This window comes from Chlorocebus sabaeus, chromosome 14 (assembly GCF_047675955.1).
Source record: "Chlorocebus sabaeus isolate Y175 chromosome 14, mChlSab1.0.hap1, whole genome shotgun sequence".
In the NCBI taxonomy this organism is placed as follows: domain Eukaryota; kingdom Metazoa; phylum Chordata; class Mammalia; order Primates; family Cercopithecidae; genus Chlorocebus; species Chlorocebus sabaeus.
Window position 1 is genome coordinate 16,317,395 of NC_132917.1, and position 18,996 is coordinate 16,336,390.

Consider the following 18,996-nt stretch of genomic DNA (forward strand, 5'->3'; position numbering starts at 1 on the left):
TTACAGATGTTTTGTGAAATATACAAGAGTCTTTAGATAAATAAACTTGAGAATTGATATATATCATATGGCATACCCTTCCATGGAGATTGGTAATATATAAAAAAATCCAGTAGTAAAAACAATAATAAAATAATGCGTTTAATCTTGTTTCACAAATACTTGGAAATTGATATCTTCCTCTCACCTCAAACATTGAAAACCAATTAACAACTCTGAGAACATATTTCAGGAAACTTTCTAAAGACATTAGTATAGTCAGATACATGTCAGCAAAATGAGTGTTGGCTGCGTGGAGAAAAAAATGCAGCAGCAACAGAAAAGGCTGGGTGATCTAGGGAGGAGATGATGACGGTTTGAAAAAATAAAGCAAACCAACTAGGGAGAAGTTGCTATATTTTGAGAGCTCTTTTGAAAAAAAAATATGTATGACTAAGAGGTGTGGGGCTAAAGAAGAAGGAAGAGTCATGCCTATAAGTTTGACTTAAATCTGAAAACACCATAAATATGAACACTTAAGGTGATTCCTCGGCATTTCAACTTCTTTCTGCCCGTCTTGTATGATATTCAGAAGTTCCACAAAGAAGAAAGTGGGTTTCTAGCTACCTAGTAACTATTTTTAGAAGGAGCATATTGTCTTTGATAACCAGAGTTCTAGAGACAAAATTGAACCAACTAATAGGGCTTGTAGAATCCAGTACGAAGACTGCTCTTAGGGCACGACACCTTGGTTGCTCTCCAAGGTGCTGAATCAATTTGTATGGTTCTGTGAACCTCCCTGCTTCTGGTGCCTTTCTCCCTCTGAGTGTGTCAAACTCAGCTCTCTTATAAAGTAGCAGCCTTGTCCCAGACTGATGTCCCAAGACACAATTTAACTACTATTTTGGCTTCCTGCCCTTGCCAGGACTAGCTGACTGACTTTTGATCAAGACAACAGCCTGATTTCTCATCTGGACTCCTGGCAGAGCAGCCACAAGCTGCAGCCTGCATCCACAGAAGTTGAAAATATCCTGACAGGTAGGTAAATATTTCCTCTTGAAATAAAATTGGCCAGCCAAGGAAGCAGGTAATTTGTTATTGTGGATAGTTGGTGAGCTGTAGAAATTAATTCTCAAGGTTTGTTTTAGAGTATCAGGTCTTAGGAACCTGAAGTTTCCCCTTGGCAGGCAGCCTCTTGGCTACTGGCTTATATTGAGCTCAGCCTTCTAAGGGACACACTTAGGAAATCAAAATGTAGTAGAAAAAACAAATGCTTATTTCAAGTGCTATAAAGGAGCCTGTATTTAGTATCAAATAAGTTAAATGCATTAGGGACCCAGAAAAGGAAAGATTATCATGGGCTGACATAATTAGGGAAAGCTTCACAAAGGAGGTGAAGAATGACCTGGGCCTTGATGTACACAAGTAGACTTCATATAGACCAAAAAAAGAGGGTATGCATTAATCACAGCATCATAGGTGTGGAAATGCCCATGACACATCCTAGAGATAATAAATACTCACTTCGTTCAGCCCAGAGCTCCCTATCATCTCTATGCATAGTCTAGCTTATACTCCCCATTCACATCCACATGGAACCCCACTGCTACTGTACCTTTCCCCACAGTGATTTTATTATTTGTCTTATATAAAAGGAATATTTTTTCAAATATATTGACATTTGGAAGAAAATAATTTGATGGCCTCGCCCAAGTGCTTTTGATATTTTCTAGAGGCATGTTCTTCAAGGTGTAGGGAGCCTGTTAAAACTTCTGTTCCTCAAATCACAGCACTGACTTTACATCTTGGGTGACTTAAAAATGGTGAATAAAATATAGCTCCCATCTTGTAACAAAGCACATCATAGTGCAAACAAGAAACATTTAAAGATACACAGAAAATGCCGGCAGATAAAAGAAATAATCTGGAAGTGTGAGATTTGATGGGAGAAAGTGGAAGACTTCATAGAGAAAAGATTTTCTTCTCTTTTTCTTTTTCGCTTTTCCTTTTTTTTTTTTTTTTTTTTTTTTTTGATGGAGTTTCACTCTTGTCATCCAGTTTGGAGTGCAATGGCGCGATCTCAGCTCACTGCAATCTCTGCCCCCTGAATTCAAGCGATTCTTCTGCCTCAGCCTCCTGAGTAGCTGGGATTTCAGGTGCGCACAGCCATGCCCAGCTAATTTTTGCATTTTTAATAGAGATGGGGTTTCACTGTGTTGGCCAGACTGGTCTCAAACTCCTGACCTCATGTGATCCACCTATCTCAGCCTTCCAAAGTGCTGGGATTACAGGCAGGAGCCACCGCGCCCTGCCAAGAAAAGATTTTCTTAAGTTGATTTTCAAAAACTGTCTCCAAAGACACTTGTTTAAAATTAAATTATGAGATTTACCTAAAATTCTACATAGCAGAATTTCAAATGGCAATCTGATGGAGGTATTTTGCAGCACATATTTTCAGACTATCAATTTCCAACAGTTCCAGAATTTTCAGACATTTATGTAAGAGAAATAGGCAAGGAAAGCACTACAGCATCAAAGACACAACCTCAGGAACCTGATGGGACCAGCACAGAAAACCTCTCTTCTTTAGAGTTTGACTTCTGAGCAGAAGCAGACAGAATGGCCGAGAACTTTATTTATGATGTAAGAGGCACTATGAAGGTGAGGTCAGCACGGTATTGGGCCAGTCTGCACCAGGATTTAGGTACTGAATGGATTATTGTATTTAAAGAATACGAATACCTTAAATAAATTGATCAATACAATTCAGTATTATTTAATCAGTCACTTAAGTTGTGATGGTCAAATACAACATAGACCTTTCAAACAGAAAACACCTGGAAATTCTATCTACACATTGATAAGCCAAAAGGTGAAATCAGGTGTGAAGACAGACTGCACATATTCACCAGGTTTCACGAATCTGGCTAGCTGTGCTCCTCATCCCCATCCTTTCAAGAGAACCCTGAATAACAGTCAACTTTCTGGCTGGTATAAAGACTATTCTGAATTGCACATCCATCATCCATCAGTTCCTCACTATCTGTATTTCTGTGAACAGTTACAAATATTCTCTCTTCCTTATTTATTCATGTCTTTGACTCTCAACACTCATTTAATTAGGGACACACACATGCACACTCTTCAGGGCCCCTTTTCCTTCTCTTTTCTTCTAGCTTTTGACTCTTTAAATTTGTCCATTTGTCAATTTACAGAAAAATTCCCATTTCTATTTTTTTCACTTTGTGCCACAAATAATCCTAATAATTGTGCTTTTGTCTTTTGCACTGGGCATCATGGAAGGTCTCTCTTGGGAATTCTGAGCCACTGCGAGTACACACAATTAGGTCTCAGGTGATCAGCTTCAGAAGTGCAGGGATTAAAAGTAATGCTCTAGGAAAGCCTCAAAGTTGAACAGCTAAAAAAATTATTTCAGGGCTTACATTGTCTGAAAAATATACTCAATGTAAAACAGGTTATTTGCTGATTTTGCCAAACCCATAAAGTACTACTGCACTCAAAAGAAAGCATACAAGATCACTTATTAGTGTTTCTCAGCATCTCTGGACAAGCAGGGTTCATGCATCTCTAGATATCAATCATGTCTCTGTTCATTTTCTGCCCTTTTTAATAATTTTCTGTCTTTGGCTGTTATTCAGGGTTCTCTTGCCAAAATGAACAAAAGACAGCTGCTACCAAGAGTAGCACATTTTGGGTATTACTTTTTTTTTTGTTTTCTAAAAGAAATTCAGGTATAAAGAGGTGAAGGGCCGCTGGTGTGGTTTTCTCAGAGTACGTGTCTAGCAAATATCTATGTAGACTAATCATCATGTGCTTATCACCCACTCAACCCTCAGTATCATATAAAATAGAGGTGCATTTTTAAATATATGTACCAAACTTTAATTTTCATTTCACACTCAAAACTCCTGTACAAAAAGAGGCAAAGCAGGCAAAAAATTACAATGACTTCAGCAAACAACATATGAAAACTTCAAAACAACTTTGGGTCTGTAATGGCCCTTACAGATGTAGTGAGAAAACTGGGTTCCAAGGTTTTGAACTCTTTAAGACAAAATTCCAATGTTTATTCCTAACATTTAAAAAATATTTGTAGCTGTACAGGATACAAGATTAAATGAGAAATCTCTGAATTCTACTGCACAATTGGATCCCAAGATTGGGAGGCTTAATTTTTCTTTGGGGAAAACATGAAATTATTTTTACTTAAATGTGATGATGCATCAGTAACCTCAGTTTACCATTAATGTCTTAATTTAATGGTGGTAACTAGGAGCAAATGTTGATCAAGCATGATATTAACTAGTAGTTAAAAGGTAATATCCAAACCTTTCTTTCTGGTTGTTAATACTCCACCCCTAATGATTAGCACATTTGAAGACATCCATTTCCAGTTTTGTTTTTTTTTTTTCCACTACTAATTCCTAGTGGTGCCCAAAGAGTTTCTCAGAACAGAGTCATAACGCCAAAGTAGCAGTGCATCTGAGAAACATAATTTTTACCTTGTTGCTTTCCCAAAAATAAATATCGCAGTCATGGAAAACACTGTTTATTTGAAAACAATAAGACCTCAAATATGAAATATAGTTAACAATGACATTGACACTGTTGCTAGCACTTTCCCCTAAACCACCCATAAGTCTTGGACGCATGTGCATGCAGCACACACACATACACACAAAAAACCAAAAACAAAGCAAAAAACAAAACAAAACAAAACAAAACAACAAAAACCCAAACACAGCAATCCATGATTGTTCAATGACTCCTGATGCCGGGAGGACAGCCTGTTAGAATTTGTCTCCCACAATATCTCTGGAGTGGGCACAAAGCCCATCACCTGTTAGTGATCACAGACATTCAGTTAACCTGTCCTTCCAGTAATCAGAGACAATTCAGACCCTGGACTTCTCAGAATCCATGTACTGCTGAGTCTTGGCTTTGAGACAAGGTGGCCTGGCTACATTGAGGCAGGCCAGCAGCCCCTTCCATATGTTTGGTCCCATTTGTAGAAAGTCTAATTTAGAGTTATCAATGTGCTCATCTATTTACTCTGAGCTCAATCTAATTTGACAGGTAATTCCTCACATTTTCTCCTTTAGCCAGCTGAGAGTCAGCTGTGGTAGACACACACGACGTGGGTCCAAGTCCCTCATGAGCCCTGTGGTGGTTGGCATGTCCTTTCCTTTCCTCAAGCCTTAATCTCCTCACTCGATAGAGGGGGAGAAATTGACCCAATGATGATAAACATTGTGTGGTTCTGTATTTCTAGTCTAGACAATTGTTGTTCAAGTGTAACAAGTGTCTGCCAAGGAGAATATCTCTTAAGATGAATATCTCCTAACTTTCCTCAGCTGGTATGATCACATATTCTGGCTTCCTCTAGGGTTTAGAATCCATAGGTTCAAAAAGGTCTTGAAGACCATCTAGCATATTTCCATTCTGATGACAGACCCTCCATCCAAGCAGTTGTACTTCTTCAACTTGAAAATCTCCAAGTAAAAGAGCCTTTTCCTTCTCTGTGGACTGATGTTTAGATGCAGACCAGGGAATCTTTCCTGCCACTTGACTGAACTCCCTTGCTAAAACAACATAAGACAAGTGTTTTTTCCCTTTTCTTGGAGGATCCAAGGGTAGATCAGCTGGTCACTAAAGTCCAGAAAGCAATGGTGTCTTACAGCTCATTCCTGGGATGTTGCAAATAATGCCAAACTCTGATGTACTCAGACTCAACTTCTAGGATTATCATTCACTAAATGTCTGGGTGGCTCCTTCTACTGGAAACAGGCAAGTAACAGTATAGACCAGACTGAGGATTTACTTAGAAGGGTTGAATCCCATCCCATAGTATGTATTCACAGCCATATGGTATAAAAGGAAGAGCATGGAGTCAAGAGTGAAGCATCCTGGGTTCTAGGCCCGCATGGGAGCCATCCAGTATGACCATACCCTCTGGGTTTCATTTTCGTTAGGAGGTCAGAATCAAAGATTTTCATGGTTCCATTCGAACTAAGCTCTGATCTACAGACAGAATGACTGCAGGTTTTATAATATTGTTCATCAACAAGACAAGGTGGGACAATGCTTGCTGGATACTACTCCCTAAGGAAGAAGGGCAGAGTCAGTCATTTTATTGGCATTAACCTTACAGGCCTCTTGAAGATTGTTTTAATTGTCCATTTTAGAGACAAGGAGGTTAAGACTCAGAAAGCTTAAAAACGTTTCCCAAGATCACACTATGAATCATTAGTAAGGCCAGGAGTAAATTCAGGTGCACCAGAGCTTTCACATTGCAACAAGCTAGCAACGGGGTTGGGGAAGAGCTACTTTTTAAAAACCTGGGAAACAGAAAACATGGATTTTTTTTTTCCCCTCTAAATTCCCCTATACCATTCTGGTAGCTAATGGAGTACCCTAGACCTTTTTTCTTGTAGGGTCTTCAGAGAACAGGGCTCCTATGAGGGGGTGCTGTGCACCCAGCACTCTGCAGGTAACTGGAAGTTGCTAACCTCACAAATAACTTCAAAGCCAGAGCTCCATTTCCCTAATCCCTATAGGCAGAGGGCTGAAGCAGAGAGATGGCTGTCCTGTTGCCTAAGTGCACCTCTGTGGACCTGTCTCCCAGTTCCAAGACAGCCACCTTCATCAGTCCAGTGGCAACAGCACATCTATCTATTTCTGCTGCTCTCCTACTAACTGATTAAAATACAGGAGTTTTTTTTTCTTGTGAAATTAAAGGAGAACATTAAAGGAGAACATTAGAGGGATATAAATCCAAACAGAAAAGGAATATGCTGATTAATAAAACACGTGCAAACAGAAAAGTTGCACGTGTGGACTCCAGTCTGAGGACAGAGAAGGGGTGTGCTGAATTCGGAACACTTGGGTTTAATTCTCCACATGCATTTTTCTTGGATTCCCCTCTTCCTCTGTCAAGATAACAGTTGTGTTTCTTGTAGCTGAGCCGACACAGGAAATCAAATATTTTGTGTTTCTATAAACTATACGTCCCAGAGAGATAACACGTCTAGAATTAAAATACTACCACAAACAATTAGGAATTTTTTATCGTTACAGGTGTTGTTAAAGGACTCCAGTAGCAAAGATCAATGTCTCTGAATTTTGCCTTTGGAGAAGGGGGTTTCATTTCAGACATCAAAGGTAAGGCTCTCAAGTCAATTTATGCTCTGCTGGGTTGAGTCAGTTAGGATACAAATTAAGGTCCATATATTTCAGTGACAAGAAGGAAACGGTTATGTAAATACACAAGTATTAACATCAATCTGTATTAAATTATGTAAACATATACATCTTCTGAGGTCAGCACATAGATCCTCTTCTTTGAGCAGAGCTCTACTGAAGCATTGCTCGAATCTGTTTGGAAGTCGATTCATCATTCAAGTGCTTTGTAGTGAACCTGGATGGAGACAGAATGGTAGAGGTTAGCGGCAAACAGTGCTCTGTGTAAGCTCCAGCCCATCTTTACCTTGGGAAACACAATTGATATGTGGGCTTATTTCTTTAGACAAAAATCCACACTTCAATGCTCACAGTCATCTCAGACAGATTTAATATTTGATTCTTCCTTCCAAAGGAATTTTGTATTATGGTTATTAAACCAAGTAGATATTTTACATAATCAAATAATTACACAGAGGAGATATGAGCAGTCTCATTTACCAGGGAGGTGGATTTCACAGGATTGAGTGCAGAATCCTGACCATTGAGGCTGCCCCTGCTGACTCACACATTTCAGAATAGAGATTTGCATAGCAACATTGCCCAGAACCTGAATGTTTATGGTTCTCCACTTTCCTGGCAATGCTTAATTAACCTCATTGCCACCACAAGGGGGCACAAATCCAGGTAAGCAAACCCACAAAAATGGTGCAATCTGCAGCCTCCCAATAGCCGGGTGTAGAAATCATTTATGCAAAAGAAGAAAAAGAGAATTAACATGTAATAAAACTTTGGCCAGGTCGTAGGCACACCATGTAAAGTTTCGTTTTACAATAACTTTGTAAAGGTAAGGTTATTGCCTTCATTTTATAGAAAAGAAAACTAAGATTCAGAGAGGTTAAATGACCTATTCCAGATCACAAGGTTACTGATTTGAGATTTGTGATTTCTGATTCAAACCCATATTTTGCTATCTGGAGAGCCTGTTCTCCTCTGACATCATCACAGTGCCTCCAGGAGGCACAAATTCTAACAAATCAGATGGGACTCATGGCCTAGTACAGGGTTTTGCTTGATTGAATGAAGCTGGAAAGCTCAACACATTCAGAAGTTAAAGCTTTATTCCTGTGTATAAAAAGTCATCCTGGTGTGAAATGGACACCAGGAGAAAACCTTGATTTTTCCCATAGACTCTGGAAGGCTCTTATATTAATACTAAGTCTCTTCTAAAGGATAATGACTTAGTAACTCAGCAAAACAGCAACAACCTCAGGGTCTATTTTGTTCCTTTTATGTGTGTCTCAGTTTCTTCATTTATTAAGTGGGGGTAACAGATCAGCCTTACCTCTCTAACTTGTGATAATTAAATGAGACAATGTGATTAGAAGTGGAGTATAAAACATGAGTGTTGTGTACATAGGTAGAGCATTATTGATCCATCCCACTTAGACTTATTGAACACTTACTGCATGTACAACACTGAGAGGAACACAGGGGAATCAAAGATGAATAAGACAACAGGGACCATAAACCTTCTAGACTGCAATCTAGTATCAGAATGATTTACATAGCAGTGTGATTCAAGCAATTCTTGTAGATGTGTCAAAGCTAAAAAAGCATCCCCTCTCTGAAATGGATTAAGCACATGCATCCCTGGGAAGAAACCAGTTGCCTAGGCATCACTTGTTAGCAGTGAGAAGCTGAAACATGCCACAGCTGGCCAAATACTTAGGCATCTAGACAGTGGGTTCTCAATTCTGATAGCTGCACATGTGAACCACCTGGGGAGCTTTAGAATAAATAAAGAAACACAAAATGGATACCTGAGACCCTAGCCCAGAGATTCTAATTCATTTGGTCTGAGTCACATGCAGTCAGAATCACATGGAATGTTTTCAAAGGGTACCCACATAATCCTCAAGTGCAGCCAGGTTTGGAAACCACTGGTAAAGTGGAAAGTGAGCGCCTGGAAGCCTCTTGTTCTGAGGAGTCCCTATAAGCCCCAAAGCGGTGTGGCTGAGAATTAGGTCCATGACCCGTGGGGTCACCCAAACCTGGGTTTAGGTCCTAGCTTGGCCACTTACTGTGTGACTTTTGGCAAGTTATTTGACTTCCTTAAATCTCATTTTTTTCCATTTTTAAAAAGGGGAATGATAAAAATGGTGCCAACCTCAAAAGATTGTTAGGAAGATTCAATGTGTTAAAATATGCAAGGGTTAAGTTTGGTGCTATCCACACCAGTATTTAAATGTTCAATAGCCCTGAAATGTTGGCTGTTCCCTGTGAGCCTGACACAGGGTTGAAGCTCACCTGAGGGCATTTAGCAGCCCCTCCACACTGTCTGGGGCCTGCTCCTTCAAAACTTTTATGCAGCCTTTCATCTAGGAGGAGAAAGCACAATGTTTGTTAATATCTTAGTAATACTATCTATGCCAATATTTACCTACAATAACACATGCCCATAATGTCACATTATTTCTTCTCATAGAAATTCAACACAGAAATGACCAACGGGCTTTCCTACCCCCTCAGGCTGGTGAGCAGTTCCTCTGGGCTTCTAGAGGATTCTGTATGACTGTAATCATTATCAATTTTCATACCCTATTGTAATTGTACATTTCACTTGCCTGGCTTTAAGGACGAAGACTTGAGACTTTGATCTTGCCTTGTACTATGGAGGCAAATGCAGGGCCTTCCGTCCACTCAGTGCTCAGTTGAGATTTACTGAATAAAATTGGAATAATTTTATCCCATTCTTCTGCCCTGAATGTTTTCTGTCCTTAACCTGTTTGACTGGCAAACCCTTAACACTTATTTTATACCCAGTTGAAGACCAGCACCTCCTAGAATCCTATTCTGACCTCATTACCCTCATTAGATAGAAGCAACCAACACCTTTCCGTGCTCCCAAAACTGCTCTGTCATTTATCAGAGAAACTTGGAGAATTTGTGCCCATATTAACTTCTTTCCTTCACTAGACCAGGAGCTCCTGGAGGTCCAGGTCTATGTCTCAACCATCTTTGAGAGGACTGATGAAGGGCCACTGTTCAGAATGTGAACTTCACAGAGGCTAAATGCCTGAGTTTCCTTCATGCTTGTTTCTTTAGTATCTTCACAAACCTAGGCAAGTGTCTTAGCTTTTTGTGTCCGTATAATACAGTTGACCCATAATTTGGGAAGTGCATGGAAACTGAATTTATATAGATTACATTTCATCATGTATATCTTGGAGTATTTTTTGGCAAGGCAACAATCTTTCTGCAAAGCTATTCACACACTGTAATATATTGGATTTGGTTATACTAAGGGCCCCTTTTGTGACAGCCCTTAGAAACATTCTCCATCATTGTGCTTCTTGTATGTCAAAAGCTTTATCTTACAGGCCTGGTAGACCCTGATAGACTGATGGAAGCTACCAGAACACAGGGTTGGGAATCGTGAGGATCACTATAGGTTCATCAAAAAACTAAGTCATGGCAAACGAGAGATGTCTGTCATGCATACCGGATTGGGAGAAGCTACAAGCATGCCAGGTATGTGCCACCCCAGGCCTGAGATGGCATCAGGCCCAGAGATTCTGTCCCTCTCGCATAGTTGATTATCATAGTGCGGAAGTGTTCTTGTGAACCAGGCCTAAGAAGCAGTAAGGAAGGGGTGGAAGAGCAGGGAATATTGTTTGGGAATCTGGAGTTCCACTTAGGGTGATTAAAACTGTAGGTGTGAATAACAAGATGCTGTCAAGGATGCAGTTGGGGCCAGATGCAGTGTGAATTCAACAGCATGTTCAGGAGTTGGGGGCCTTTACCTGTGGAAAACATCCTTGATAGGTGTTAAATAATCTAGTGATGTGGTAATATGGAAAGGGACGAAAAGGAAGCAAGAACAGAGAGAGGAGGGGCAGTGAGAGCCCCTGAGGGTGTGAAGTGTGGAAGCAGCAGCGGGCATGGAGGAGCAGGGAGAGACAGGGACTAATCGGAGGTCAACTCCATAGGATTTGGTGACTGATGAGATATGCGGTGAAGAAGTCATTCCTCATTCTCAGGGACAATTCTAGGCTCCGGATTAGACTTGTTGGAGGGTGATGAAATACCTGAGACAGGAACCCAGCAGAAGGAACAGGTTTGCGGGGGAGGGGAATCTCTGGTTTGGGGATGGCCATATTTCAGGGGTCCATGGGAAATGGGGCCTGGAATTCTGGATAAAATCTGAGATGGGGACAGGGATTAAGTGGTGATTCCTTATTGGGCCATTTCAAAAGATTCCAAGGAAATCAGTTGAAAACACCACCTCACCCCAACCCTCCTTTCCTGGTGTCCACAATTAGCATCTCTTCTCTAAATGGCTTGTGCCGCCTTGGCGGCCACTTTGATGATTCCCCCTGCCTGGAGGACTCTGCTTTCCCTCTGTCCTCCTGGGAAAATCCTACATCTTCTTCAAGGTCTACCTCAAACATTACCCTCTGTCTCTGCTCTTCAGCAAAATGAGTTTCTCCCTCCCCTGGCATTCCAGAGCTCACTGCATGTTTATTCTGCACTCCAAAGCATGCCCTTTGTAAGTACACACACAGTGCCTCCCCCAGGCCCTCAGAAAGAGATCCCGGGGTTTTCACAGTTGATGCTGATGCCCTAATAATTTATAAGCCCAGTGCCTATAACTACTGGCTTAGAAACAGACTAGCATCTGAATGGAGACCCTATACGTCATTAAAAAAGAGGTCAGTCTCAAATGGTTTATTGTGCTTGGTAAACCTGAAACTTTCTTAGAGGTACATGCAAATGTCCGTATGAACAAACCTTATGTAGTGAGACCTCCATGGACAAAAGCAAACTTCATCAAGACTATGTGTGAAGACTTAACATGATATACTGTTTACAGCCTCGACTGAAAGACTCAGTAAATAACATATAAAGCCAAGCTTTTTAAAGATAAGGGCTACAAGGCATAATTTTACCCAGTGTATTTTTAATTGTTGACTCTGTGACAAGTTAACAAATGGCTATGGCAATGAGAATATCTTATGAGTCTCAGGTAATGAACTCAATCCACAGTCAAATAATATTTATAGAGTTATTTATACTCAATCTATAGTACGAAAATGTTAAAGCCTCACAAAGGATACAGTAAAAATATTTATTGGTATAAAAATGCCCATAATATACTTCTATGTAAATGAAATATGTTTCAAAATAGCACGTAAAGCAGGGTCCTAATTTGTTAAGGACATCCACACACACACACAAGCATCTACATTAAAAGAAGGTACACATGTATGCTGCTGTATGAATGGTGACCCTCCGCTTATGGTGAGGTTATTACAGATATATTTAATTTACTACGTCTTAATTTCCTAAGTGTCAAAATTTTTTAACATAAATACTTATTTTCTTGGTAAATAGAAATGATTACATTAAAAATAATAGAGTCTATTAAGAAACATGACTAACCATACTATGAACGCAGAAACTCAAAATAAGTAACCCAAGTTACATTTTTCATTGATACATTATCTTGCATTCTTCAGACTTATGGCCCTCCTGGGCATGTAGACTTTCTCTTGCATAGGGCCAGAGTGTCAGGACACTGTTCTCTGCAGATGAGTGAACACAGTGTGCCACCCAGTATTCTGGAGTAAGTAAGTTACTACCAAGAGGTGCTATTCTGCACTTTAAAGGCTTTAAATGAGTACATGGGAGACACTATTGCGTTGGTGCTGCAGGCAAGTGCTGGATGAAGAGGAGGTGTGCTTTATGCCACAATGAACAGAAAAGCAACTGTGCGCCAAAATCATGTGTTTTCAATTATCTTCATTCATTCATTCATTCATTCATCCATCAAAACCCCTACAGGGTGTCTGTTGAGTGCCACCCACTATGTGCCAGGTACTGTGTGAGGCAATAGAGCAGACATGAGGTGTATAGATTATGGTCTCTATCCTTGTCAAGAAATTGTCTGTGGGGGAGTCAGAAAATACAAAACAGTGAGTGCTCTAGGGGCCAGAGAAGCAGGAAGGCTCATCCCATGCAGAAAACGTGTTCTTAGATGAGGTGACGTTTGAAGCATGCCTGAAAGGAACTCACCCATCAGAGAGGAAGAGGAAGGGCTCTCTGGGCAGGAGAAAGGACTCACACATATCATGTATATCCAAATGATGAGGAAAGGCATGGGACTTGAGTGGAACAACAGGTAGGGAGTGGTGGGAGAGGAAGTGAAAGGGTAATCTGGGATTTGACCATGGTGTCTTGGAATGCAGTATCTCCCAACTCTTCACAATAGGACACATATAGAATAGAAACCATCTATTTGTACAGCACACTGGGTAAATGAAGGGGCTGCGTGCAGCTAAGTGACTGTCCAGCTGCTCAGCTCCATTAGAGCCTGAGGGGATCAGCATCGTAGCATTGCTACTATGCTTTTGAGGTTGAGTGTTTTGTCCTAAGCACATGAAAAAGCCTGGACATCTTGCTGTGAGGACAGCTGCCAGGATGGGCTATGCGTATTAGAAAGATCACTGTCAGTGGAGTGGTCTTGAGGAGCCTGAGGAAGAGAAACAAGGTCTGTTTGGCAACATTCATAGGCCCTTTATTTGAAAAGCACATTTCACTACTATTCTTACATCGATCTTGGACGTCTTGCAGAAAGCTCCCACAGGGTGGACATGGTCATAGAGGATGATGACTCCCACCATCACCCTCATGCAGAACATCAGGGTCTCTTCACTTGTAAACCTACTTCTGTACTCCCTGTAAGAGAAGAAACAGCAGCAGCATCACTTCCTTGTCAGAACATGTGCGTTCTTTGGCCCCACAACTGGATACTTTAGATGCCTCCAATCTTCTCTTGGGAACAATCGCAGACCTGCAACAACCAGTTAATATGTTCCTGAGTAAATCCATGATGATAATTCTCCTTGAATCTATTCAACCAGCAATTCAGTGTGAAAATAAGGTAAATTAAAGGGCAGTAAATTCCCGTCTCATCTGCCCTTCAGCAGGCTAGCTCATCATGTACATCACTCCTCCACCCATCAATCTTGAATATTTTATAGCAGGTCCCTCTGGCTGTCCAAGATTATAGAGAGTAATGGTTTCATTACAGAGAAAAAGAATCAGGCTCATTTCTACGGAGCAGCTATCATGTCTCCAGTCGGAGTAACTTCCTTTGTTAAAACACAGGCTGCGGATTGTATTGGATTGGCAAAAATACCTAAAAAAATTATGTACCATTCATTGAGCATCCGAGAGTATTTGTAGAGTTTGAATATTGTTCACTTACCTTGACAGGGTCACTGATGATTCAGATAATTCAGGCCAATTCTAGAGGCTTTTTTTCTAGAGGCTTTCTTACATCTATTTCATTATGAATTGGCTCTGCAATGAAGATGATTACTATTTCTGCCTTGGAATAAATCTTAACTTTGGTAAAAGTGAAATATTAGAAATTAATGTCATCTTACATTTGAACAGGCTATCAGATTTTATAAGGTACTTTTGATGCCTTTGGTCTTCCTAAAGACTCTGCAAAGTAGACGGCCTTATGGAAACTTCATTAGATGAGGAAACCAAGGCTCAGGGAGTCAGGCCAGTTATTTACAGGCATAGTAGGGGCTACAGACATAAGTGGCATTCAGAATTTCGAGCACAGATTACCATGCTGCTTCATCCCCAATAGTCTCAATAATTTTTAAATCTAACTAGTAGTAACTAGCTCAGGTACAAAAAAAACTTGGAGAGAGAGAGAGAAAGACCTCCATTCTCACTCTTGAAACAGTCTTATCATGTCAACTCTTGGTTTTACATCTTCTCTACAATATATTTATCATGATGCCCCATCATTTAACACACCCTCCATTTGGTTCTTACACATCTTCTACAGCATCTTTGATCTGAGCCTTGGTTCTGCCACCTAACAAGCTATGCAGTCAATGGGATGTCAGTCAACCACTTTGGGCCTCAGCTTCTTCAGCTATGCAATAGTGATAGTGACACCTAACACCCAGAGTTCTTAATGAAATTAAAGCAGATAATACACATGAAAACTTTAAGGTGTTGACCCAAATGGTACATGTCATTAACATCATCATCTTAACAGACACTGGCTGGGTGAAGTCTCAACCGCGAATACACCTCTGATTTAACTTACGGAGTTTCCAGCATGACTTTACAGACACTTGTCATTGTGCTGAGACAGTCTGTGGTGTTCTCTATTGGCAGGGTTTTGTTCTAAATAGGAGACACAAATGTACATTAGCTCTGCTTGCAGCTCTTGTATGGAATTAAGAAAAAAAGCACCTCGTTGCTCAACTTCACTTACTTCCGAGACAAAGTGCATCGTAGCATTGCTAAGCGTTTTCAGCATTGGTGTGGCTTCTGCATAGAAGAGGGACATTCGATTGGCCATTTCATTATTGACTTCATTCTCAATGTCTAGCTGATGAAAATAAGAAGAGAAGACGGATTTATAAAGAGAAAGTCAAACGCTCCAAATACTCTTCTCTGGAACTAAATTACAGACAAGGACATTGTCTTCTCTCTGTGCTCTGCCTGATGCAGAAATCAAAAGAGCCATGGAGAACGGTGCAAAGTTCAAGGTGACCCAGGGACTCACGTGCATGTTGTTGATGCGGTTGCGACTGATGGTTCTTCTGTAGTAGCTGAAGTCATTCTGAATAGCCGGGTTCCTCATCTGAAATTCAGAAGACAAGAGTGAAAGTCATCTCTCAGTATCAGATGGGGGATATGCATTAGGAGCCCAGACACTGGATTTTATAAATACTCCAGGACTTCTCTTTGTTACATAAGAGCCAAAGCAACTTTTGGTTAAAAATAAGGACCCACAACTTCATTATTTTAAAATATGCCCTGTGGGCTAGATTTCAGGGAAAGTATATTTGGTCTCAATGCGGAACAGATACTTGAAAAGGTTTTCTCTGATTTCATTTGGCAGATTTAAAATTTCCATATACAAATCATCATCTTAAATTACTTTCACCACATGGAATGCAAATTCTCACCACATTATATGTCTCTCTAGGGAAGGAATTACATCTTACTCATTTCTCTACCCACCCACCCCACAGCACTAACAGAGCAGCTGTAAACAGTAGGTACTCAGTACAAGTTCCTTAAATTTTCACAGCACATTTGGCCTAACCTTCAGCTCATCGAATCGAAGGGTAAAATGTAAAATTTCGGCAAACTCCTTTGCCAGGGCCTGCTCCCTTTCCAGGTGTTGGGTTGGTGTGTAGGGTGGACAAGTCAGAGATTCCAATAAACTCTGAAGAGCTTTTTCTGAAAATCAAAGGGATAAATAGATATATTGGAGGTGGCCCAATGAAGTCCAAATAACACAATTCCCAGACTCAGCTGACAATCTCAGAGATCACCTGCTTGGGTCTTTCCCGATAACTATGTGAGGTGTGCTGCATGTGGACCAGGAAGAGAAGGAAACCCACATGGCCAGGCAGGGGGTCTCCCCTGCGGAAACCCCCCATGGCCACAGTGTTTTGTAAATTTCTCTACGCTCAGCTGGACCTGGACATATTTAGTAATCTCAATTTCTGACACTGTTAGAAAACCACAAATATGTGTTTTTGGGTCATGTGCACGAGACAGCCATTCGTGATTCAGGATGAGGTGAGACAGTGCTCTAAACACATGGGTTAGATGACTGGTTTTGCAAAGAAAGACCTCTGCCCCTATTGAACTTTTCTCTGCATCTACACTAACTCAATCCCAGGAATATTCTTCTATGTACCCATTGCCCTATCTACTTCCATTATAGTTCTTGCAACAGTTTCACCACTCCCACTTGTCTGTTTCTAAACATTCCCTTATAGCTTGTTCCCCAATATATTTCTAATAGCACAGAGTCATTTAACCAATCCTCTAAAGCAGGGATTGGCAAGGTATGGCCCATCGGCCAAATCTGGCCCATTACTTGCGTTTTGTAAATAAACACAAGTTTTATTAAAACACAGACATGCTCATTCTGTTATGGAATGACTAGGGCTGCCTTTACGTGAGAGTGGCAGAGGCAAGTAGTTGCAAAAAAGACAGGACGGCCCACAACTCTAAAATATTTATGATTTGGCCCTTTACAGAAAAGTTTGCAGACATCTGGTCTATATAGTTCTTACATAACTTCTACAGCATTTCTACAGGGATGTCTCTGGCCTTTTTGAGATATTTCCATCTATAAGAATACACTCTGTTCTGAGGCAGCCAGTTCTACCTTGGCCTGCTCTCATAAGGAATTGTTTTCCTTCTGTAGAGCAAAAGTTTGGTTCCTCAGAATTTCCATTCACTGGGTCTACCATTTAAGGAAACGTAGAAAGAAGTCTATGTTCTCTTCTACTCTCTTCTATCTGAGAGTCGTCAGAAACCCTCTCTTCTTGGAAAACCAATTTGGTTCATTCAAGTACCTCCCTTGATCTTAGCTTCTAGTCCTCTCAATATCATGGTCATTACTCCCCCAATGTATTTCAAGTTCTCTGTTTTCCTCTTAATCTGTGGCACTCATTTTATGGCAAAAGCAGAGTAGAACGTGCCTTCCTCATTCAAGATATACTGTATTAACCAATGAAGCCTCCTCCCTGGGGAGTGATTCTGTCCTACTGCTGATCATATCGATCTTATTTCCAATCAGATTTGGCATTGCTCAATATCTACAAAGCCATCCTGTACTTCCTGTGCTTGCACAGTTTTTTAAAGCTTAAGGAAATAATGTTACATTTGTTTTTCTTATATTTTACTCTATTACTTTTATCATATGACTCCAGACAAGCAAGTTCTTTGTTGGGTGTGCAGGTAAACTGTTATCTTTCAACTTCTCTGTTATTCAGAAATGTGATCACCCTGCAGTAAAACTATTAAGAGTTGGACACAGATGAGAACAGGACCAAGAAGAAAAATCACTAGTGGAGACACACTAAATGTGCCAATAACTTCAGGGGAAGAAGCTTTGTGGTGGACTGAAAGAAATGAACATGACAAGAGTTGTTGTTCATACATGGCCTCTCATTTGACACAGTGGATGGATGTGGGGCATTTTCCAATATGCCAAGCTGTTCCCACTACCTACTCAAACACCCAAACAGAACTCCATATGTGGGGCATGAAAACTACAAACACATACTCACCTAGTCTAATGGAAAACTCGTAAAATCTCTTTAGCCTCACAACGAGAGGGCACACTGCATTCCAAGCTTTTTCTTGAAGCTGAATGTCATTGGGATTTTGAATTGCCTACAAAAACACAGTAGCACTGACTGTTTAAAAAGAAGCAGTAAGCTCCACATCAAAATGCCCTAAGGTTTAGTTTAAAATACAATCCCTGTTATACTTTGCTGATGTATACTACTTAAATCAACACCGCTTCGTTGGACTGTCCTCCAACATGCTCATTCTGAATGGAAATTTTAACACTGTATACTACTTAAATCAACACCGCTTTATTGGACAGTCTCCCAAGATGCTCATTCTGAATGGAAATTTTAACACTTGAACATACAGCAAGTGGTTCTACAATTACATCCTGTGTCGTCTTACTTGTTTCTGTTATTTTGAATACAAAGAATTCACATCTAAGTGGGAAGAAACTCAGCCCTCTCCATCACCATTTGACTCCTTAGCTAAAGTGGAATTAGTGCTCATTATAAAGTGCAAATTCTGTAGACATTTCCTTTCTCTTTAATAGGTATTGCATTCCTGCCAGTTTGTAATGTTACCTAAACTATCTAAATTAAATGGTGACCCCTAAGTAGAAAAATCACCTCTAACTAGACTGTTACTTTCTTAGAAACTCCGCCGTGTCTAAGT

The 18,996-nt window shown here is 40.4% G+C and overlaps 1 protein-coding gene across 2 annotated transcripts in view; it reads right to left on the reverse strand.

Annotated features, from left to right (window-relative positions):
• Window positions 1-4,394: 4,394 nt before the first annotated feature.
• CYRIA (CYFIP related Rac1 interactor A) overlaps window positions 4,395-18,996 on the reverse strand; it is a 108,980-nt gene continuing 94,378 nt past the window's right edge. For both annotated transcript variants that reach the window (XM_038006590.2, XM_038006591.2), the window contains exons 5-12: window positions 18,318-18,423; window positions 16,331-16,467; window positions 15,785-15,862; window positions 15,491-15,607; window positions 15,320-15,399; window positions 13,794-13,920; window positions 9,490-9,560; window positions 4,395-7,417 (exon numbers count right to left, since the gene is read on the reverse strand). In XM_038006590.2, the coding sequence (XP_037862518.1) occupies window positions 7,354-7,417; window positions 9,490-9,560; window positions 13,794-13,920; window positions 15,320-15,399; window positions 15,491-15,607; window positions 15,785-15,862; window positions 16,331-16,467; window positions 18,318-18,423 (780 nt within the window). In that variant the 3' untranslated portion in view covers window positions 4,395-7,353. The remainder of the gene's footprint in view (window positions 7,418-9,489; window positions 9,561-13,793; window positions 13,921-15,319; window positions 15,400-15,490; window positions 15,608-15,784; window positions 15,863-16,330; window positions 16,468-18,317; window positions 18,424-18,996) is intronic.